At 45.4% G+C, this 24335-nt stretch overlaps 2 protein-coding genes across 12 annotated transcripts in view; both read left to right on the plus strand.

Annotated features, from left to right (window-relative positions):
• LOC120454469 (microtubule-associated protein Jupiter) overlaps nt 1-19131 on the plus strand; it is a 29910-nt gene extending 10779 nt beyond the window's left edge. The window contains exons 1-7 of one of the 11 annotated variants that reach the window (XM_039639789.2): nt 5100-5201; nt 15508-15641; nt 15943-15975; nt 16781-17041; nt 17396-17413; nt 17502-17918; nt 18132-19131. In XM_039639789.2, coding sequence (XP_039495723.1) covers nt 5140-5201; nt 15508-15641; nt 15943-15975; nt 16781-17041; nt 17396-17413; nt 17502-17918; nt 18132-18271 — 1065 coding nt within the window. In that variant the 5' untranslated portion in view covers nt 5100-5139 and the 3' untranslated portion in view covers nt 18272-19131. Of the gene's footprint in view, nt 1-5089; nt 5202-15507; nt 15642-15942; nt 15976-16780; nt 17042-17172; nt 17414-17501; nt 17919-18131 lie in introns of those variants that run through there. The other 10 variants (XM_039639790.2, XM_039639791.2, XM_039639793.2 and 7 more) reach the window with 10 other exon arrangements.
• A 233-nt stretch (nt 19132-19364) lies between these two features.
• Nucleotides 19365-23848, plus strand: LOC120453864 (zinc finger protein Xfin). Its single transcript, XM_039638768.1, has 3 exons — nt 19365-20456; nt 20514-20967; nt 21040-23848. The coding sequence occupies exons 1-3, from the start codon at nt 19705-19707 to the stop codon at nt 23584-23586; spliced, it is 3753 nt and encodes a 1250-aa protein (XP_039494702.1). The 5' UTR covers nt 19365-19704; the 3' UTR covers nt 23587-23848.
• The last annotated feature ends 487 nt before the right edge of the window (nt 23849-24335 follow it).

Genomic DNA, 24335 nt, shown 5'->3' on the forward strand with positions numbered 1-24335 from the left:
CATATTGGCGGAGCTGTCCAACAAATTTAGCAAGATTTCCTGCTCCATGCGCTCACTACTTCAACATGATTTTTATTTTCCACAAAGAAAAGTTTTCAATTGGACCGCACGCATTTTCAAAATGTGCCCACATTTTGGTTGGCTCTAAAATTAGTTACTTCATGCACTTTACTTCACATATAGAGGATTTTCTATCCTACATTCTATATATCCAAGCCCAGCCAATTCTTTTGCACCTCGATATTTTTCGTAGTGTATCAGCGAAAAGTTTCACTAGAAGAAACGAAGCCGAAAAGAGTTGAAAAGTTCAGAGTCAAAAGAAATTAAAGCATTAATTTAACGCCAGCTTTGCTTAGCTTTTTGTGCTGCTCTGGTAATTGTTACCTTAGTACCTTTAATAGCCGAGTGTTTGCGAGTGCGTATACACACAATGCACTCGAGGAAGTTGCGCTATTGTTTTGGCCATCATTAAAACACAATTTGGTATCGGCGTTTGGGGCCAAACTCCAATTTAAGCCCCATATGCGGGCCACGTTGGATCGTTTCCCCCATTTCGTTTGGACCTACGAAAGGCATTTAAAAGCGAAAAGCGAAAGTGTTTGCCATACGACGAGTATCCATTGCATTCGTTCTACAGAGTTTGGTTTTGGTTTGGGCTTTAACGGGCGCCAGTGGAAATGGAAATGGAGATTGATTAAAAGATTTACCTTCGCCGACGATGATGCATTTCCCTTGATAATTTCCCCGATTCGGCGATTTGCAGCTGGTGGCCCCTGAGGCCGCTGCTAATGCCTTAATAATATGATAAACTGGCCCAGCCAAAAAAGAGATTAATTTTCAAGACATTTCCCAGCAGCAGCAGCAGTCGAAACATCGGGAAAGCCAAGCCGGCAAGTGAGTTGTTAGCCCGAACTAAACGTGGCATGTGGCAAGGGGAGTTTTGAATGTTGAACGCTGGATGAGGCATGGCCAAGTTTCCAGAGCACCAGCGATCCAGGAGGGAGCACCGATGGCCTAGCCTAGCCTAGCCTACTGGTAACCGCTCACCTTTCTGACCGAAAGTCGCTTTTTGATGGCTTTCAGCTCACCGTGTGTTTGACTTCCTCTACTGTTTTCCCGTCTCCACTACTCCATTTATTAGTTTTTTTTTTTTGGGTTTTTGTGTTTGCTGCTGGTTGTTTCGGTTGTTTGCAGTGCACGTTTTCCTAATTGCTCCACTTAATCTCCGCTTTTAAGACTTTTTGGTGGTCAGTCAATGGCCCGCCGAGAAAACTAAATACTATTCATATGTGAAAATCTACGTAGGGGCAGTGCTCCTTTGTTTCTTTCTGTTCGCCAGTTGGCCATTCGGCTGAGATGGAGATAAGTTTAAGTGAAAGATGAAAGATGAAAGAAATCTGTTTGCATTGAGTGATTTCATGGGTCGTTGAGCGAGTCGTCGCACTAAGCAAACCTAATCTAAACTGATAGCTATTTATAAGTGGAAATGCATTTATTGACTCTTTGCTCATTAGGAAAAGTTTATCTTTACCCCCCTGGGTTTTATAACAATAGCTTTCGCTATGTCCTGACCAAATCCAAATCCATTCACATGTGCCTTGGGCTGCTCACTCACCTTCTCACGATCGTTAAAGGCTCTGAATTATTGCACCTGTAACTCCAGTAGCGTTGTGCTCAGCTCACATCGCCAAAAAAATATAAAAAAAAAACAGAAAAAAAAAGAGGAGCGTGAGCAATAAAAGTGAGTGTGAGTGTAAAGTTTTTAATTAACGAAAGCTGGCCATAAATATGGCTTGGAAAATGCATTTCCGAATGTCACAGATACATGCCACTTACATATTTCCATATGTTGGACACGTACATACAACGTATGGATTATCCATCATGATGGTAATTATGCAGGGCTTCGGCAGCCGGAAATTTCACTTTGTGCAGTGAAATTATTTATTGGCTTAAATATTCGCAGTATGTGCCGAAGTGCCGATGAAATGAAGAAATGCCTGCGTCGCCTTGCAAGAGGTGAGGTGTCTGGCTTATAATCATTAGGCTTTGCCGCCGCGTCACTTCAATTGTCAGTTACCGCTACTGCTGCCCACGTACAGATACAGATACAGAGATACTCGTACTTGTACTTGCAATCCATCCCTACTTTAAAGCCTTATGATGTTTTAACTACCTCCAAGTCAGTCGTCCACATGACAGGGCACCACACCACACCACATGGAGTCGAAAAAAGGGGCGTGGGTGGTGGTGCTGGTGGTTGGGAGACGACTTCGATTGAGATTAGGCACACACTCGCACACACACGCAGTCACTGTGGTTACCCGTACTAGTGGTTTTGCCACCCCATCTCCCCATCTCACTTAACAATGCCTAATGCTAATAATATATTTTAACGTACTTTGGCGAAAGCCTCTTCAAATGTAAATGAATGCGAAATAGGTAAAAGGCGTATTTATGGGAAGCGGAAATTAATAACGATAAAACAGCCGGACGCTGTCCTATACATATAGCCAGGGACCACTGTACTCGAAATAAAGTGAGTGCCGACTGCGTCGAGTTCCATGGCACTTCTCCTCGGGAAACATCAGGCGACACTTAACTATTGAGCAAGAGCTGCGAGAAGTCGGCGAAGGAGACGCAGCTCTCCTATTTTTAACCACATGGAGTGGGCTTGTGCCCCACAGTCCCCATTCCAAGTCATTCCCCCTGCCCGATTTTTGTATTTTTGTACTCACTCCCTGGACAAGTTAGTGTTGCCAATTTTTTCAGGTGAAATTCTCAGGAATAGAATCGAAAATACATTCCGCACATTTTTTTAAAAAGGTATTTCAGAAATATATCAAAAGTGTGCATCCCATCATATTTTCAGATTTAAGAATGTTGCATATAATAATTTCAATTGTTGCATTACCATATTTGTCGCAGTAGTGATTTGAATAAAACTAGCTGAACTGTCAACTCTGGTGCAAGTACACAACGCCTAGGCTTTTACTTGCGCACAGCGCACAGCGACCGGCAAAAGGGGGCAAGTGGCATGTTGGTGTCAGGTTGCCGCATGTGCACCACTCCCCCAAAGGCCCGCACCACCCATCGCAGCCCGTGCACCGCTCAGTGGGTCGCAAGTCCCACGACCCACCGATGGAAAAAATAGCAAAACGGCAAGAAGCGGCGACGACGGCCAGTCAACTTTTGGCTCCTCGGCTAAACAAAAGTGTCTTCGCAAGCTAAAAATAACCACTGTTTTGGCCCAGCTGCTTCCCCCACCAAGCCCCCAGCCCCCCTTTCCGCTCTCGACTCTTTTTTCACCGACTTTGTGGCTCCATGGCCCGATCCTCTTAGTTGCGCTGGCTTGCGCTTCCTGTTCTGTGTGCGCAAATCTGTGCCAAATGTTTTCCAAGAAAACGCAGTATGCAAATACATATTGCATTTAAATTCTTGCTGCAACAGCAGCAGCAGCAGCACATCAGCAGCAAGTGCGGCATATACAGGAAAAGTGGCAAAAGGGGCGGCCTCATTAGTGGCAAGACACTTGAAATTAGAGTTTGCTGCTGCTGCTGCTGTTGGCCCCAACTGAACTGAACGCTTGGCGATGATGAAAGTGATTTATGTCCGGCAAAGGCAATGTGCCACAGCTCCTCGAAGACACGAGACCCGATGTCTGGCTTGGCAGCAGAGCAGCTTCATCTTGTCCAGGAAACATGTTTGTGGGTTGCTACCGCCTTGCGGCAGTGCTGCTGTCCACACACCCTGTAATCAAAGATAAGGAGCGTGTTGGGAATAGGGGCTAAGTTCATAATGTTTATGTGCAAATCGTACTAGATGTGAGCCTTTCTTTTCCCATTCAACTGTGATTTGTTAGTCGAGTTGGGATCTAGATTATTATTAGGTTTGATAAGTCTGGAAGTCAAATTCTAATAAATTAAGTTATTTTGCAATTATTCAAAAAAGTTGCGATGGGTGTCTTTGTGCTCAAAACTTTGAATGCACTTGACTTTTTTTTTGCAAGAGAAACTAGTTTCAAAAACCTTAGAAGAAGAAGATAAAGCAGAAGAAGGAGAAGCTGAGAGATGAAACAATTGCATAGGAACCCTGAAGTGCACTAGACCTGAACTATTTTTTCGCTTTTCTAGCGCTTTTTGCAATGGCACGGCATAACTGAAGCATATCTGCGCACACTTCTCGCCGGCGGGGCACATAAAATGAAATAAGTAAATGCAGAATGTTAATCCCGCAAGTGTCTTAAACACGGCTTAAGTATATGTTTTATATTCGCTTCAGTTCCTTGCGTATTTTAAACTTTGTAACTTCTTTTGTGACCTACAAGCGGCAGAGTGCCGAACTCACCACGAGTTGGGTTCTGTCCCGCTAGTGAGAGAGAGAGATAGAGAGAGCAAGGAGGAGAGCGAGCTCCAACTCCAATCAGCATCAGCTGTAGTTTGTTTTTGTTTTGATGCGCCACATGGCTGGCGCTCGCTCACTAGCGCTCGCGCTCTCTTTGCGTGCAGCTTTTGCGCTCTGAGTGAGTTGGGTTTCGGTCGTTGTTTTTGGATCGATAAAACTTCTCGCGCTGCCGTGGTATAAAATGCTTTTCACTTTTCCCACTGCACTTTAGTCGCCAGACATTAATCGAAACGTGCACATCACCAGCGGTCGCACACTCAAACATATATATTGCATATATATATTGCTATCCCAACAAAATATCCTTCGAACCGAAAAATACCCACGCGAGTGCAAATCAAAAGTTTTTTAGCTTTCTTTGTGAGTGAAGTGTTTTTGGGAATTTTTCGGGAGTTGGTTGGGGAAAATGTTGCAAGATGTCCTAGCTTATCCTGACTAAAGGAATGTTCTCCGTTTTCCGTCCGCTCTGATTTCCCCCTAACTTTCTTCTATTCTTGCCCGGGATGCTCCGTGCATTCTCTCACAGTTGAGGGTTTATTGATTTTACGCACATGCAGCATCCCCATCTATGAGTCATCATCATCAGCCATCCTGCAACATTTTCCCCCACGTGCCTAATCTCCACCTTTCCCCACATCCGCGTGCGCTTAGATTTTTCCAGTGCGAAAAGTAAAGCAATTGCATCCATTCAACAGAGAGATTATCCTTTCGCCAAACAAACAAACCGAAACAGAAATGGCCGCCTACGCTGCTTTCAAACACGTTGAGCTTTACAATGTTGGCAAAGCCAAGAAGAGGTAAGAATTTCCCTAAGGATACACTAAAACTGACATTTTTTTAGACTTGCGAAGAACAAAGAATTTGCATGTCAAAAGGGTAATCGATAAATTTGTCTTTCGGATTTATTACTCATTTTTACAATGAAAATGGAGTTTATGCAAGCAAAGGCACTAAAAACCAGAACAAAAAATGGCCTTTGTTAAAATATGCCTTTGTTAAAAAGCATCTCCTGAGGTTTTAAAAGGGTTTAAATTACCATGACGCACTAAAGGAAAATCAAACAAAGAGAATCATATGGCTGTTAAATTCAGCAAATAGATGCATTATCAATGTTTATTCAAAATGAGTCTTACTAATTATGACAAGCGGCAGAGAATTGCAGGAATTTTATTTTGACACTGACGAACAATGATTATTAGGTTGTTTATTAACAACTAATAATGACACATTGTCGGCTATCATGAAAAGCATTATAGGCTAGGCCAATCAAAATATTCTGTATTTGTTTTGAAATCTGGGTAATATCATAATGTGAGTTGTGAAATGTTACTCAATGTGTATGACTTATATTGAGGTTATCCGCCGACCGACTCATTTTCCCTGAAGTTTAACAACTGTTACGTGCCTACTGCATATTTTGTTATTGTTTGCCACCGCTCGAGTGAACTTTGATTGGCAAACATTTCGGAAGGCAGCCTCATCTCGTGATCTGCATCAACATCTTCATCTTCATCTTCATTTTCATCCTCATCTTCAACTTTATCCCATTGTTTGAGCTGTCGGGCCGCACAAACACCGCACATATGCACACTTGCATATTCATTCGGTTATGTGTGTAGATTCATTTAGCGTTCATTCACCTCGCCGCCTGACTGACTGACTAACTAATACTACACATACAGTCGCGTGCACACGGGGCGTATGTGTAATCTGGGGGAGCACCACTTTTGCAAGCGCCTACTTCCCACAAAACCGAAACCACCTAGCAAGTGAACCACCCAAGCCAAGCCAAGCTGCCTAGTGTTGGCATGTCTTCGGATGTCTCATTGATTTTCCTTTGCCAACGGCCAGCTGCCCCACGGCAACCAACCCACCGCACAAAGCACCACCCGCGACACCACCACTGCAGTCGTCCACTCGATGCCACCGCACCGCACCACACCAAAGTCAAAGGGACCGACCAACCGACCGACCGGCGTTCTTTGGGAATATACCCTTTCGAACTCCGAGGCGTATGACAATCTCTTTTCGAGCCATCACAACAACAGCTAATTGAAATTACGAGGTGTTTACGAAATGTACACTTTGATGTGACATTAAAGAGCACTTTATGTGTATTGCATTATGCAGCCATAATAATGTTTGCACCTCTAAACAAAAATGATCTCCTTCTCTAAATGATCCTTGAACTCCACATAATCCTGTCAATCTCTGCATAAAAGAATTTATTAAGATTGATTTTATTAGTACATAGACATTGATTGTTAAAAGAGCAGACTGGCTTTTTTACAGTTATGGAGCTTATGATTTTTATGGCATACTAAAGTTAATAATAGCCGCCTATGGTGTACTGAAAGTATTAGGCCATGAAGTTTTTCTTAAAATTCAATCTCAGCTTTAAATCACTTTTGGGCAATCACTCGGATTTGTTAAACATAAAAACTACTGATTAGGTTCGCCTATTATCCAAATGATATGAAATATAATAAAATGTTTATTATTGAACAATCACGCCCCATTAGCGCTAAAAATAAATCATTATATTATTATCGTTTATCGCCGCTTGTACCAGGGTATTTCCCCCATCGACTTTTCTCAACTTTTGCCCGCCTTTCTTTTTCAGTTAGTTTCGGCATTTGTTTTTGCATGCAATTCTTGGACCAAGCCCCTGTGCCCAGTACCACCCATTTTTCGCCTTTCGAGTGGCGAAACAACAAAAAATCGTTACCGAAATGTTTTTTTATTTTTGTTTTTTTTTTGTATGCTTATGTCTGTTCCGTTTACCACTCTTACGCTCTCGTACCTGTTCCGAGTTTGAATTCGTGTCCAAGTCCGCTTCCCTGTCCGCTTTTTCGTCCGTCTGTCCGCTCAACTGTCCGCTGTCCGCTGTCCGCTGTCCGTTATCCGTCGTCCGCTGGTCCGTGGCGGACATTGAACCCCTGCTTCTCTCCGCGGCCGTTGGGATCGGAGATTAGTTTTGGTCGCGGCAGAAACCAAATAGAAACAATTTTCCTTATGTGTGCCATGTGCATTATAAACAATTTGCTGGATTTTATGGTCCATCGATGGGTGGCTGCACCGCTGCCTCTGCTGCTGCTGCTGCTGGGGATAAAGTGTGGAAAATGTGTTAATCATTGTCATTGATTGCGATTGTGTAACATACCGCCTTGGACTTTCCCGCCGGCGGCCCGGGGGGAAAATGATTAATATACTTTTCCTCTGCATTTCGATTGCAGCGTTTTGTCTGCCGTGTGTGTGCCCCTTTCTTCGGCAAAGCCATGACTTATTATTGTAAACAATCAAATTAAATCTCAAAGGTGCGACGCGCCAAGAAATCGGATTGAATTTTCGCTCTTTGTTGCGTTGTATAAGCGGCGGAAATCATGACAATTCATTTTGTTTATGGCATTGTCTATCCATCTGACGATCATTATACGCTTGAATTCCTTTGCACAATGCCCGTCTGCAATGCATACCTACTGTTTACAACCTGAAGTTAACCTCATTCTGCAAGGAAAGTCGGCAAACAAATCAAGAATTTCCATATATTTATAACCATATATAATAGGCCGCGATGGGAATGTTTTTTTTTGCGTTGCCAAGTCAACATTTATGCAAATGATTGTAGAACATGCGGAAAGCGAGCCAAAGTCGTTATAAGTAATAATCAACAAAAATCTGCACCACCACAAACACCACGTACCCAGTATTATCATGACCTATTGACAGAACCGAAAAGGAAATCAAACACATTTCTCCGTAATGCCTGCGTCAATGTAATTCCTGTTGACACGGAAATCGGGCAGGAAAAGTGGAGGAAAACTTTTCGGCCCCCCCGTGGAAGTGTTCCCCTGGCAACCACAAAATATATACTATTATATGTACTATATGCTATGGAAAATACATGGACTCTTGATGGATTTTACTACTGTTGTACCTTAGAGTGCCTGATACGATGAATGAGGCTGTTCAGTATGCAGTTCCCATCGATCGGGCGCCAATCGAAGGAGGAGCTTGTCCTCTTGTCAAGGGGGCGGGGGGAGGAGTTTTGGGTGAATATATTAGAAAGTCCTTTCGCTTTCCACAAAGTCGCAAATTAATCAATACAAATTTATTAATTACATATTTAAAAGCGGCAGATCTGCAACTTTCGCTGCGATGAGTGTGTCAGCAATTCTGGTATGGTTTGACTTCAGTTTGGCTTCAGTTTTGCTCTCTGTGGCTCTGAAATGCACAATTTGCGAAGCCAATCCCAGCTTACGTACGCATATACATAATAATAAAAATGCCAGGCATCACTATCGGCATCTACATGCGGCTTTTCCTCCAAGCTTTTCCAGCTTTTCCTTTCCTTTCCTCTCGAGCACAGCACCACTGCACTTTCCTCGGAAACTGCAACTGCAACCGCACACGGCTACGGCTAATCGATAATTATTCATCGGGCTCAGGCCAACACTATCGATAATTGACAATCTATGGCTTGGCTGCTGCGCCGCACAAAAACTCCTTCCCCCACCTCCTCCTCCCAGCATTGTCCAATTATGAATTTTCATCAAATCCCGCTCCGACCATTAATCACACCTCCAAATAAAAAATAAAAAAAAATATAAGAAAACACCACCCGCTGCGGTTTTGATTTGGTGCCCTCTTGTGTCTTCCTGGTCATCATGTCTTCGGTGGAAGAGGAGCCAATCCTCCATGCCCGCTGTCATCTGACACTTTTCCCGACCGTGACTGACCAGGAAAACATATCAATCTAAATGCTATTGCCTTGATTGAGTGCGGTAAAGAGGGAAATGGGAAAAGCGCGTGGACCTGACACTCAAATTGTAGTTGAAAAATGGGCAAAGGAAGTCGCTTTTAATTGGCAGGCGCAGCAGGAGATTCCCTGGGCTTGTCCATCTTTCAAATCGTGAGGAATGTAAATGAATAATGATTATTAAATATTTCAGGCAGATCTCCCTTATTTTATACACAAAAATTGGTGTAAAGTGACATTTCCAATTGTTGCTTCAACAATGTTAAAACAATTAAGCAAGGCCACCGTTTTGGGATGAGTGCGAATTCCTTGCTGCCAATTATCATCATTCCTGCAATCACCTGTGTGGAATGCACGACTATGCCGATCCGACTGATAGAGATATGATATATATGTTTGTATGTTGGACGGTCGGCCACAGCTGATTGGATTTGAAAAGCTTTTGAGTGGAAAGCAACGGTAAACATACCGCGCTCGAGTGATCTCCGCCGCCATGCCTCCCGCCGCCTCCCCCCGGGAAAAAGAGAGTAGCTCCTCCTCCCCTTCCTCTTGGATCCGCGGGGAAAGTAGATTCTTCGACTTGGGTATTTGCCCGCCTTTGTTTGTTTTGGATTTGGATGTGGCTTCGGCTTTGTCCGAAGCGGCAATTATAATGGAATCGACTAATCAACGTTTTTAGGTAAATCAAAAATGGGAGGGAGAGACAATCATAACAAAAGTGGCAGCAACAATAGTTGAAAACCGCACACAATTTTCGTGCTTCAGTTGGATTTTCATTAGGTTTTTTTCTCCCCATTCTGCGGTTGCACGAAGCGGACGGGACACGTTTTAAATGAAACAAAAGGAAGCAGCAACGCAGCCACTGCAATGCGATGCAGTCGAGCAGCAAACAGCAAACAGCATAATGAGGCGAACAAACCCAAAACTCAATAATAAGTGGGCAGCAAAAATGCAGAGGAATGAGATCTAAACAGTAACACATCACATCAAGTGTACTCGTCCGATAAACAATTACCCGGACATTCGAATTAAGCCGAATCAACTGGAACCTACCTACCTACTCCGAACTTCAAACTCCAAACTTCACCTACAGCTACACCAGCTCCATTTCCATTTCCATCTCCAACTGGATGACCACGATGATGTACAGGTGCAGTGCAGCATAACGATCGACTGGACGCAGTCGCCGAAGCTTTATGGACTAAACCATAAAGCTGAGGCATCGCGACTGACTGGCAGTAAATTGTGCATTTTTATTGCATGATTGCTCTCAGCGGGCAAACAAATCAACAGGAGAAAAGCAAACAAATGTGGAGGGAGGAGGGAGGAGGGAGAGTCCAGAGAAGACTCCTCTCAAGTGAAAATCGGTATGACCCGACCCTTTTGCTTTTCCATTTTCCATTTCTATTCCCGGTAAAGCCACGGTCCACCACTCCCTTTTTGTGCATACACGTAGTGAATTAAGCCGGCCGTTGTTGCTGTTTGCAGAGTTTAAACAAAGTCATAAAAATCAATTGCAATTAATCAAGCTGCTTGCAGCACCGCCTCACCTCCTCTACTCCACCCAAATAGCAGCAACTTCATTATAAAACGACATGAGGCATCCACCCAGCCCCCCTTCTCCATCGAAATCGGGCATTAGCCAAAAAAAAAAACAAAAAAAAACTAGAGAAGAAAAGAAACAAATTAACTTTGGCTTGGCAACGGACAACAGACAACCATTTCAGCCTTGTCTTCTCTTGTCTCTCGGACTTTTTCTTGGCTTTTTCCCCGCCTTTGGCCCCTTGTCTTGGCCAGAAGCAGCAGCTTGACAGCGAGACAGACAGATTGGGGGGGTGGGGGAAAAAAAAGACTGAGATTTTCACACCACCAGCCGTTTTCATTACGAAATTTTTGAGGCATTCGTCATAGGGAATGCATTTAGAAACTGCATAGAGAGACGAAAATAAGCTTCTTATGCTCCAAATGCATTAGTTTTCAATTTCTTTATTTCGGTTCTGTTTTTTGGACTTCGCTCCTCGGCTCGCTCGCTTTCCCACACGCTGTCAATACAGAAAATGGTTTTCCAACAGCTTTTCGCAAATGCAGAGGAAGGAAGGCGATCTCCGATTTCAACTTTTACTTGTGCGCTGAGTAAAGACGAAATTTTGACAGTTGGTTAATTAGAAAACTGTCGAAATGAGTTTGGAGTTGAAGTTTATGAAGCTCAACGCAAGTGCAAGATAATTCGAAGCGGAAATACTCTTACTTACTTTCAAGCTATCTACAGATTATCTATTAATACTAACCACTTGGTTTGTCTTTGGTTTTGCTACATTCATTTTCATCATGCTCAAGTCATATGAAACACACAACTTCATTCGCAAGAAAATCGAACTAAAATCAAGCGTAATAGAAAGTTACATTTAATTTCATAATTTAAAATCGAGAGGCCTACAACAAAGTGCTGCTGGATATTGACCATGATTTGGGATTTGGCCTGCACTTTGGGCCAGCCACGCCCCCCTGGTGTTGTAATTAATTGACGGCGTCGGGTAAAAGGGAAATCTGGGAAAGCCCCTCTATATATGCATGTTATGTGTGCAAACATAAAACAATTATCGCAGCAGCATTTTATGGGAAAAGAAGGGAGGGGGGGTTTGGGGCAGCTGGAGAAGGAAAATACCCTAGAGCCGTGTCGATGAAGAAAGGCCATGAACGAGAAGAGAGGGAAAAATCGAAAATCGAAAAAACTAAAGCCAAACTAAATCAGAGCGACAACTATCACTTTGAGCCAAGTATTTTCTATATGCACAACCCGAACAACTTTTACCCGAAAAGGTTGTTTTCAAATTTCGCCGCTGTTGTTGTTGTTGTTGCAACAAGCACCATGCCACATTACCTTTCGCTCGGATTGGCCTCTTCCTCCCTGCTGCTGCTGCGGGCTCCTTTCTTTCCAGCACTCAATCCTCACCCATCCCCCCCTCGATGTACATTAATTTTTTGTCATCATCCAGGACGGGAGAAGGAAGCCTCCTTCAACTGGGAGCCACCTGCGCACTCCCAGCTCCACCTGGCTGACTCGCTGGTCGACAGCGGTCTTGTTTTGTCGCCGATCTCCAGACTTGGTCAACATTGGCCCGCGGCGCCTAGTGTGTGAAAGGTTTTCCTCTCCAGTGATCCGGCGTTCAAATAGGCCAGGGGATTGGCGGGCGGATGGAGGCAGGGCGTCCAGATTGGTCCATTCGATTTGGCTCATATTTCAAACTGAGCCAAGCTATTAAATGCCCAGGAAAATTGCAAACTTGATGCGATTTTCGTTGCCTATATTTCCCAATCTGTTTATACCAATAAAACAGTCACCTTAAAGCTCAGTTCTTTTTCATATTCAAGCAATAGAGTTGACACTTAATAGCTCCAGTTGAAGGAGAACAACTGAAATAGCCATGTTCTGGCGGCGAAAATGGGTTAATTGCGAATTAGCCCATTGACGACTGGAGGATTCCAGGGAAGCCGGACCACAGAGCACAGTGGTGCGTGTGGGGAACGTAAGTGGCCAAAACCAGCTCAAACGGAAGCCATGCCAAAATAAACTGCGACTGGGTACTTACCGGGTACAATAATGCTGGTGGGGATGGGGATTGAAGTGTGTGCACAACCTGTGGGCCATTAAAAGAGCAAAGCTTCTCAATTTGGTGACCTTTTTTGTGCCATTCGCTGGTTTTAGCCGGCGTGTGGATGGTAATTAGTCTTAGTCTAGGCCCGGCTAACTGGCCAACTGGCGGCCATTAAGATGGTCGGCATATCTTGCCCGCTTTGGCAATAAGTGCATGGATATTGTGCTCGAATGCCGAATGCTGAATGCCGCATGTGGCATGGGCCAAAGTCAAACGCAACTTTCGCTTTCCATTTGATCGGGCCGCATTCGGTAAGTTGGTAAGTTGTAAGTTGGTAAGTTGTAAGTTCACATGCATGGCCTAGCCGGCGGCTTAACTGTTTAAATAATTATTACTTGTTCGTCACTTGCGCAAAAATTGCCCATTTACCGTTGCTTTGTTAGTTTTTCCTCTCAACCCTGCCGGTCCAAAAAAAAAAAAGGAAAACAGAAAAAACATGAAAAAAAGATCCGACAGAAAATAATGAAAACAAAGCAGGAGAAACAAAACAAGTCTTTGTCAAAAAAGAAAGAGTTAAAAAAAAAAAGAGTTAAAAAAGAAGATTTTCACGCTCCGCTGGCTATGCTAACAAGCACGAAGACATTTTAATAAGAACACTTTGCACACGGGGGCCAGGTCTTATAAATAGAGTGTGCGACAGTTATGATCGCAATTACCCCACACACCAAACCAACCCGAACTGCGATTGCGATTGCCAGTGCGAGCTATGCCAGCGATTTCCCGAGCTCCACTACACTGGAAAGTAATTCATTAAGAAGAGATTTCATAACAACTGATCTCATCAGCCACAGGATTAGGTTAGGAACATACCCATTGTGTATATATAATGCAAGAAAGCTAGTACTACAGCACACCTCAAGTTGGATAAAAGCACTCAATCTCAATGTTTGTCATGCAGCATTGATTTCCGTGTTGCACACGCTGTGGATTTTCGCTCCGTGTAGTCAAGTTGCCTCCCCCTTTGCACCTGTCCGCTCGTCGAGCAGTTCACACACTTGCGGCGGCCGTTTAACGGTTGTTTTGCCTTTGCGGCTGCGCTTTGGACGCCTTGTCATGTTTGGAGGGCCAAGAAGAGTTGGGCCCAGAAGAAGCCGCCGTGGTAGTGTGGTATAATTAATTAGGCGCAGCCGCAGCAACAGCAACAACCTTCCTCTTTCTCTTCCGTCGGGGGCACGCGATTTGGGTTGCACTTTCTAGCAGGAAGACGCAGACGCACCTTCCTCCGCTGCACTCAATTCAATTCTAGCGGTAGAAAGTTTTAATACCCGAAATGAATGCTAAACTGGGAATTGCCCCTATTATTTATGCTCATTGTTTGTGGCGCCCCAAACACTTTGGCTTTGTTTAAGCCAACAGTAATCGGCCGTAATTACAATGCAATTTTGTTAATTATCACAAAAGTGTAACAAACGGCGACTCTCACTTTCCGGCGAAGTGGAGAAGTGCGTGCCAAGCAGTTTGCAGATGGTGCATAAAAACGCAATCTTTTAGCCCACTGAAAGCCCGCTGATTTGATTGACGCCCCGAGGAAGGCGTCTCGCAGTGGTAAACTAGCCAACCAATAGCCATAGCCATGGCAATAGCAAATGGCCAAGAGAGCGAGCAAAAGCAAATGTTGACAAGTGAATGGTCTTTGGCTTTCCGAGCCTAGGGGCAAATCCATCCACCGCCAGGAGATGGAAGTTGGGTTGCAGCTGAAGAAGCTGGAGAAGTTGGTAGCATCCACAGTTCAGCTAACTGTTGCAGAGTTTAATTGACGTCTCATGCTGGCGGCGGTAAAATGCATTCGCAGAAACCTCAGATACACTCGGATAATCGGATACTCGGATTGCCTTCGATGGCTGACAGTGCGGTTCACGTGTGCAAGACAAGACAGCTTGCCGAGAGCTTGGCCAAATTAAAAGATCAAATGTCTGTCTGTAAAGGGGGGGAAAATTTAGTATCAAGTATAAAACTCTGCCTTTTAGTGCCTTCATAAATATAGTTGAAAGTATTGTACATTATTTTAACACACTCTTAAACTTTGTGAGAATGTACATTATTATTTTACTCCCTTATACTTTAAACAATTATTATTATAGCACGTATTTTCGCTCAGTCCTGCTGCGTTGCCTGGGCCAATTTTAATAAACAACGATTACCCGCAGCGTTGTGGCATCGTTTGGGCCTTACAGCTCCGTCCGGCACTGTAGCTGGTGGGGTTTTGGGCAACGTTGCGTGGACGGCGACGAACTGACTGACTTAACTGACTGACTTGACTGAGCACTGAGTGGCTGGTGAATGCCACAAAGCATAACATTTTTGGCCAGCCTTTTGTCTCGGCTGCAATTCTTTATGCCGGGGTTTTCCACTTAATTGCGATGCAGCTGGAGGATGGAGGATGGAAGATGCATCTTGGCGTGACTTCTAATGCCCATTGAGTGCTCACCCAGCCAGCTCCGATGAGTGCAGCTCCTCTGGCAACTCCAAGTCCAACTCCAACTCCTTTGCCATTTGCAGCCGCAGTGATGATGATTAGACACAGACATTAAATGCATTTCCACCGCACTTAAGCTCGATGTGTTTTCCACAACGGCGAGCGTGTGGAAATTTGTGAATTATGCACTGTGCCATATCAATTACCGAGCGTAAAAGAATGAGCTTGTAATTAATGAGTCTCCTCTTGTTCCTTTGCTTTTTTTCTTGCAGGGTGCTGAGGCCTCCGGGCGGCGGATCGAGCGACATCTTTGGATCGGAGATGCCGCAGACCCCCAGGAACGTGAAGAATCGCATGGCGTCCAACATATTCGCGGCCGAGAAAGATAATGGAGTAAAAAACAACGGTAAGCTTAAGGTCTAACTACCACCCAATATATCCACCCCATATATGTATGTATATGTATGTGATGTGTGATACCCAGCAATCAAAAGATCAAAAATGATAATCAAATCAACCTTAGTTGCTTGTTATATTATTTGATTGGGAAATTGTGCCAATTATGAAAGAAAGCTGTCTTTAGATAATGCCGTGGATTCTGGTCTATTAAATGCTTATTAAATGTGTATCGTTTTCTTCCCGTTCTCGTTCTTCTTTTTTCCCCAAATCCCCGCTCTATATCTTTTCTTTTCTACGTATCTTTGCAGTACGACAAGGAGCTCACAGATTCTATTTCATTGGTACTTGAACTATGTCTCTCTCCTTTCCTAATTCATGTCAACAATTGCACAGAGTCCTTCACCCAGAGTTAAAACCAAAATTGTGTTCACTTTGCTTTGTGTTGTTGTCGTCAGTTTTGTGCTAATTTATGTTCCAACGCAAGTTCTCCAGCTGCACAGACACAGCCACCGACACTCCACTAAACTAAACCCAGAACACAGCTCACAGTTCACCCACTTCCCACAGAAATACTGACCCACTCCCACTCGAGAAGTGGCATTCCCAACCGGTTGGCTTGCTTCCTTTTTCCACCTGCCGCCGATGACATTTCGAGCTCAGGCAGATAAAAGCCGAAAAGAACTCAAGGCTGCTCTTCTCATTCAATTTTGTTTAACCTTTGCCACACAACACACAAAGAAAATGTATTAAATCTTTGCGTTCTTTGCAAATTTCATTAAACAAAACGAATTTGACTAAAATATAATTAAAGGTGTAAAATGTATTCCTTTAATGAACTGAATGTATATAATTTTGAAATTACGCATTTTATGATTTTAAAAGTATATAATTTTGAAATTACGCATTTTATGATTTCTCTCAGTGTACCTACCCATCCACTGTACAAACTAAGTACAAGTTTGTGAAACACAATTAAGCAACTAATTTTAACATTCTACTCCAACACAACTCCACTAATTTGAACGTTTTATTTTCTTTGGTTTCCCCAATTGATTTGATTTCTTTGGATTTGTTACTCCCGCAACCGTGATGACCGACCAACCACCGACCACTGATGACCGATGATGACCACCTGATGATGCACAGGTGATGCACCACGTCGCGGCCAGAAGACCGTCGACTCCCACAATCGGCTGTTTGGGGAGCCCGCCCGCCCGATCACCCCCGGCAAGAATCACATGAAGAGCAGCATTCCCTTTGGCCAGAACACAGAGGCCGTCGCCTCCGCCCAGAAGCTGCTGACCACCAATGGCCACTACAACGGCAAGAGCGGATCGGTGTCCTCGGCCTCGTCTTCGGTGTCGTCCTCCACCGAGAACCTCAAGATGAACAGTGGCTCGAGATCAGGTGAGCATCGTGTTATCGTTACCTACCCTAACTTTTGGGCTAGGCTCTAGCAAAAGTAGTAGTAGTCGCTGGATTTGAACTCGATCGAAGATCTGAGCTGTCAGATTGGTGAGCCGGCAAACGACTGGATTTCCACTCAGTACGAGCTTACATCACGTAGTAGCTACACCGATTATAACCAGAGCGCTTGATCACAAAATTGTATCCATCGAAATAAGTTTTGAAATAGGCCCTCTTCTGCATTTATAAATTTCTTTATATATATATTTATATATATATGTATATTTTTTACTGCACACGCACGCACTAAAAACGACAAAAACCAATCTTGGCTGTTGAATTGTTTTGCATCAGTCTTCCGCAATATGAGCAGTGAGTACTTGTAGTGTCCAGTGTCCACTAGGACTCCTCCTCATCCCCGATTCGCTCCATCCCCCGCTCCTCGTCCATCTCCGCCCAGCAGCAGCAGCAGGACCAGACACCAAAGAAACATCTCAACGCGAATCCTTGTGTCCCCCATCACCGGTCCCTATCGAAGTACCAACCCCACCGGCTGACGGCCAGCCCATTGACAATTCGTGCCGAGATAGCGAAGTAGGAGACGTGCCGGCCGATAACAGCACATACACCAAGTCCGACCAGGTGAACGAGGCCTGTCAAACTCGCCGAGACTCGGGAAATAATCCCGAACTTCCTCACTCGCTGGACCAGATGGCTGGCGTGGCCAATGTAAAGGAGCCCCTCGGGCTCTGTCCAAACGAAGTTAAAGAAGACGCGCAGGCGTGCTCCAAACTCGATTCTCGCAATCCGATCACGGGCCTTGGTCTCAACGGAGATGGTGTTGGCGGTCTCAAGCCCAAGAAGCTCAAGATTCGAGGTGGGCGTTTGCTGCTGCTTGTCGCTTCCTATGAAATTCCGTTTCCCAAACTCCCCGACTGATCATAGCCAATTCCTAAGTACTTTTATAAGTTGCGCCTCAATTTTTATGCTTTTTATATCAATGATTTGGATTTCTTGCCACTTCGATTTTATATACCACTTCAATTTCCGAATAGTGAAATTTTCTAATGATCTTTCTTTATTTCCACAGAGGGCAACCCCGTCACAGGCGAGGGCTACAAGGCCGGAGGCAACGACTTTCACCACCGCCAGGAGTCAAACAATGGCGGCACTCCGGTGATCAACAAGAACCGCATTCCCCCAGGCGGCTACTCGTCGGGACTCTGGTAATGACAGCCGGAATTGCTCAGATCCCAGCACAAGCAATGAGAGGGGGCCGATGGCGGGACGAGACACCATAAGAAAAACCAACAAAAGCTAAAAAAAAAAATCATACTACACATATAATATTACGCATAACCCTACCCGCATCCGTATCCAAGGAAAACAGCTCAGAAAATCGAAAGGCAGGCGGGAAAGGAGGATGGCCAACGAATAATTAAGCGAGAGAATAACAATTGCTCAACGATCCTGAAGATGCAATAATGAGCGTCCCAGCTGTACACGCCGACGAGAATTAATCAACCACTTTTAGAGGGCGTCGTTGCACCCAAAACCTATCACTACCAACCACCACAACACCACCACCCCATTGCAAATCTGTAATTTAAATTCCTTAGTTGGTGTAACTCCATGAAACGCGTGTAGTCTCCATAAAAAAAAAAAAACGCCCACGTTGGAGCATCCGATCCCCTGCCCGCTGCACTTGCGTATTATATATGATATTCCGGTTAGGTGGGACACACACCTACATTATCACCGCGGCGGTGTGTGCGTACGTGTGTGCGTGTGTGTGTGAGAGAGGGAGCGGGAAGCAAGGGTGCAAGCGGTGGCAGACGGATGGGGGGTCCTTCAATCACACCTGGATTTTATTTTAGTTGCTACTACACGCCACATATATTTATATTTATACCAACCGCATTCACACGAACACTCACGAGAACACATACATTATAAACATTGTATTACATTACATTAAATATGTAATTTAAACGGTACGCCAGCACTTTCTAATGTGCACGTACTAATTAAGTGTAAAAATACAAAATTCAAGCGCGAATATTTGTTCAATAAAAACCTTTCGTACATAACTGAGTTTTTGTTTTTAAAAGAGTGGGCGGGCAGAACATAATGGAACTTATGAGTGCTCTAATGGCCTTTTGGACTGAAGTTGTAAACTTGATTTTGAGAGTGAAGTAAAAATTAAATTTTTCGCGCCCATCAGCTTAAATTTTCGATAAGCTATCGATTGTCACGTTGCTGGATATCGATGTTCAGAGTCATGGTCTGGCAACACCGTGCAACGCCGTCACAGTTTATTTGCGGCCCGTAGCTCTGCGACGCCGCAAACAAAATGGCTCTGATTTTTGCAGACTAGAAAAAGTTTTAGTTTTGGCCATATTTCCGATGCCCCAGTGGGCTAGAAACCGATGCAAAAGGACCCAGTGAGGTGTGTGCAACTGCAGCACCTGTGAAGATGGAACCTGGTGTGCGCAACGTCACAGAAAAGCTCTACCAAGTGAAAAACCAGACAGCCGTCGTTATTGCCAATTGTGGCATATAGGATACGAAAACTAGTTCTCACGCACACGCACACGCACCCACACATTGAAGAGCCACTGAAGACGCGAACTGTCGCAGAAAAGCCTCTTCCCTGTCCAAAAATGGAGGGCATGGATCTGTGGACGTCGATGTTTTCCTCCGACTTCGAGGAGGGTGAGGCGGAGAGCGGGGTGGCGGAACTGGAGGACAGCGAGCAGTACGGAAATGGCAATGATGACTTTCTAGGCGATACGGAGATCCTGGATTCTGGAGATGCCATCGATGATCTGCTGGATGGCGAGGATGAAGAGAGGGAAGAGGAGGAAGAGGAGGATGACTACGAAAAGAACTCCAAGGGGCCAAAGCAACCAGATCCCGACGACGATGCGCTCTTCGATTTCAATATGGAACCCATTGTAGATATAGCAGAGCCGCAGCATCCATCGTTGGCTCCGGCAGGACCCATGGGCCACCAAGTGCGACCCCCAATGCAGCGACACTCCTTCCCCGGAACTGTGGGTCGACCCAGATTGGGTCCCGGACAGTCTGTACGACCCACCACCTCGCAAATCAATGCAACGGACGAAAACGGAGTGCCAATTAACTACGAGTTGGGCGTAGTATACATATGCCCCGCCTGCGGTGGAGAGTTCAGGCAACAGGACCACTGGAAGCGGCACATGAACCACATCCACAAGTACAACACCCTTCGTGGCCTGAACTTTACGCCGCTGGACAAGCTCTATCAGCGGTGCAGGGAGTGCAATAAGCGGATTGCCATGCACAGCCGGGAGAACCTGCTTAAGCATAAGTTTACGCACCTGCCCTTCAGGTGCACCAAGTGCTACATCTGCAAGCGGGAGTACAAATACAGGTACGGCAATGAGTTACCTTTTTAGAGCCTTCTTCTAAATGTTATTCTGTATTAAAGGCAAGATCTAATGGTTCATCTCCGCATGGTCCATTGCGATGAGGTGGTGGCCATGATGCGTGAGGGTTACAATGCGGCCGGACGAAAGACACGGGTTCGAGAATCCCGCACCGAGCAGCTGCTGCGGGAGAAGAGCTTCCGTGAGAATAATGACCTTGGCGAGGATTCTGATCGCATAGAGGTGCGGAATGAGCTCCTAGAACCGGATGCCGATGACTCTGTCACCCAGGAGCAGCCCGTGTCGGAAGAGGTTTCCAAGAAAAAGGCTGGCAGTCGAGGAGCAGCCGAACTGTGCGAGGATTACATACACTACATGTGTCCAGACTGCGGCACCGAGTGCGACACTCACGCCCAATGGAGCCAGCACATCGAGTTCGTCCACGACTACGTCAGCCGTAGGGGACTTAATTTCCGAAGCGTGGACATGCAAATGCAGTGCCTCGAGTGCAAAAAGGTGAGATGGGCTGTTTCTAAGCTATGAAGCTTTCAGATTTTCATTTAAATTATCTCATATTCAATTTATTAGATTGTGACTCCCAATACCATTAAATCACTGCGCGCTCACAAATTTAGCCATTTGTCGCAGCCCGAGTGGCTGCGTTGTAAACTCTGCTACCAGGGTTACACGGATCATCAGGAAATAATCAGACATCTGCTGCAGCAGCATCACATGGATACGCTTATGTCGGAGAACGCCGAGGAGGAGGAGGGTGATGCTCCGTTGGCCATAGTGGCGGAGGATGAATGCGTCGAGGACAATGGAAACGGCGAGGGAAATGGCGCCGCCTTGGACGAGGATTCGCCATACTTTGAGGACGCACCCAGACGCGGCGGTCGCATCAGCAGCGACGACATTTTCGAGCCACACATCGACTACCTCTGTCCGCAGTGCGGCAAAGAATTCATCGAGAAGAAGCACTGGCGCACCCACGTGGTCATGGCGCACAGCATGAACGATCTGAGCAAGCTAAATTTTGAGATGATAAACGAACGGCAGCTTAAGTGCACCGAGTGCGATAAGATCATAACCAATGCGTATGGAATCCAGAATGCCCAGCAACACAGGATCACGCATCTTCCATTCAAAGCCTACGCCAGGTGTCGCAAGTGCCACAAGTCTTACACGGACCGGAAGGGTCTCGTCAAGCATCTGGCTACCCATCATCGCGTTGGTTGGCCACGAAAGCACTCGGGAGCATGCTCAGCTCCAATTCTTACACCCACCAAGCAGCCACGCAAACAGATAGTGACGGTGGCCAATGAAACGTACGAGATAATCTATCTGGACGACGTAGACCAAGGTGCAATGGAGGAGGACAACGACTTTGGCGAACAGATGCAGGCGGAAGAGGAAGAATACCCAATTGCGCCGCCTCCACCTCCGCCACCGCCACAGCCAACATCTCAAGGAAACCATCAACGCTACAAGTGCGTCCACTGTGGCACACTCTTCGCCACCCAGGCGGCCGTCCGTGTTCATATAAGCGAAAAACGGTGCAGGAAGACAGTGGTCAGAAGGCGGCGACAGCCAGTGATGAACTCTGCGGATCCATCCGCTCCCACCGTAGAACAAAATTACATCTTCTTGTGCCCATCCTGCGGATTTGAATACAAGACTCAGTTCGAGTGGCGCCGTCACATCAATGAGGTGCACAATTTTGACAAGCGTCAATATCTAAACATGCGGCAGTTGGATAAGTATCGCTACCAATGCACCCAGTGCAAGGACATTGTGTGCAATTCAAAGCTGAAGGGCTTGCAGGACCATCACTTCCGCCACCTGCCCTATAGACTGTACCTCAAGTGCCTGATCTGCGGCACCTGCTACAATCATAAGCCGAATATTGCGGCACATTTGAGAGCCCGTCACAGCATTTATGATAGGGAGAACCCGGCGATGATCACAAAACCCAAACAAGTGCTCGGCCGTCACAAGGATAACAGTAGGGAGAACCCCAAATTGCCCTCTCCTCCTCCGGCCCCGGCACTGGCACTGGCACCGGCACCAGCACCACCCTCACCACCTGCATGTTCCTCCTCTGCTGCTTCGTCGGCGAGTAGTCGTTCCCTAAAACCGCAGCCCGGTGGATTGCCAGCCCGTCCAGCTGGTCTCAACACGCTGGAGGACAGCATCTCGTACCACAATGCCGTCGACCTGGACTTCATCACGTACTTTTGCCCCAAGTGCAATCAGAACTTTGACTCTCATGCATTCTGGCGCAAACATATCGTGGAGCAGCACAACTTTAACAGTCGTGAAGGCCTGAACTTTCGGCAGATCGACAACCATCACTACCTGTGCCTCGAGTGCTACAAACGGGTGACCGTGACGCACACCAAGGGTGCCATCGGGCAGCTACAGTCGCACAAGTTCCGCCACCTGCCCCACAGATCCTTCAAATGCTTGACTTGCGACGGTGAGTTTGTGCGCAAGCAAATGTTCTTCAAGCACCTGAACCGAGACACTAACCGGTGTGACAATCGTCCGCACCGGGAATTCGATGACGATGAGCCCGACCACGACTCGCTATTAAGCGGCATCTACCATCTTACATGTCCCCAATGTGGTGACAACTTCAAAACTCACAACAAAAAGGAGTGGCGCGAGCACATCAACGACCACCATGGCTTGACAAAGCTGGAGCTTCTGCACATGAGCAAAGTGAGTGAGGACGTCTATCGCTGCCAGGACTGTGATGAGGAGCTGGAGACGAATCGACAGTGGGTGCTACAGTTCCATCGAATCCAGCACCTGCCCTACGCGGCCTACATCCGTTGTAAACTGTGCAAGCAGAGCAGTGAAGACGGTGCTGCAGCGGTGGCTGAGTTGCACAGCCTCCGTGAGCTGCAGCAGCACATTCGTAAGCACCATCCGAGTTTGGGAGATGCCGAGATGATATCGCTCATCGAGCAGATAATCCAGGAGGAGAAGGAGCAGGAGGAGGGCACGAAGCAAACTAATGACGGTGAAAACCATACTGGTCAGGATTCAGGACCGTATATGCCGTTGCCGCCACATCTATTGGACGACGATGGCGACGTGGAATTTGAAGATCAGTATCTGCTCGGCTAGTATTAACAAATACGAGTTTTTCGATTTATTTGAAAAAAGATCGTAGTGGCAGAATGTAATCTTTCGACCATACCATGCAAATCTGTTTTATTTTTAAAAGAAACCTAGAGCTGTCAAAAACGTTGCTTAACTTTCCTAGCTCGATATATTTGCATATTGTGTTATGCAGTGTTTAGTTTTAAAACTGTGGAAGTATATTTCCCTTTTAAATTCTGTGTAAGTTTAGTGTTTTATCTAAAAGTCGACAGCTCTGCGAATAGAACAAATATTACGTTTTGCCACGAAGACCAAACCGTTTTTATGACCCAAGTCGAAATAACCTAATCCACTTCCCCAACACATGTACTTCCAGTGGCTAAGAGATTCTGGTAGTCGCCGTAATGGGCTGCCCGTTCACTTTCAAGAGATTAATTAGAGTATTCGTATAGTTTACCCATAGACACCGCCTAAATCTTATATGGACTCTTAGCTGTAGTTAATATCTAGGCTACTCTCTTAATTACTAGCTGTAAGAACGCAAGCTATTTATTTTCGATATAATCTCAATGAACAGTAACTGATATTATCAAAATTATAATAAACAAATTATAAATATATTTTCAACACCGCTGTTTCAGCTAATAAGAAATTATTCTCGATGAAGTGGTTATGCACTGTTTAATTAATGTTAATAAATAAGACATTTAATTTAACAACCAGTTTAAATGAAATCCTTGGTATGGTTTTACTTGTGCAACAAGAAAAGAAAC

The sequence above is a fragment of the Drosophila santomea genome, chromosome 3R, assembly GCF_016746245.2.
Source record: "Drosophila santomea strain STO CAGO 1482 chromosome 3R, Prin_Dsan_1.1, whole genome shotgun sequence".
NCBI classification, from domain to species: Eukaryota; Metazoa; Arthropoda; class Insecta; order Diptera; family Drosophilidae; genus Drosophila; species Drosophila santomea.

Bases quoted from the DNA above. Each gene is read 5' to 3' on its own strand.
- LOC120453864 (XM_039638768.1), top strand. From the start codon at position 19,705: ATGGAGGGCATGGATCTGTGGACGTCGATGTTTTCCTCCGACTTCGAG. The intron at 20,457-20,513 runs GTACGGCAATGA...TCTGTATTAAAG, and splicing joins AAGCGGGAGTACAAATACAG to GCAAGATCTAATGGTTCATC. The intron at 20,968-21,039 runs GTGAGATGGGCT...TCAATTTATTAG, and splicing joins AGTGCCTCGAGTGCAAAAAG to ATTGTGACTCCCAATACCAT.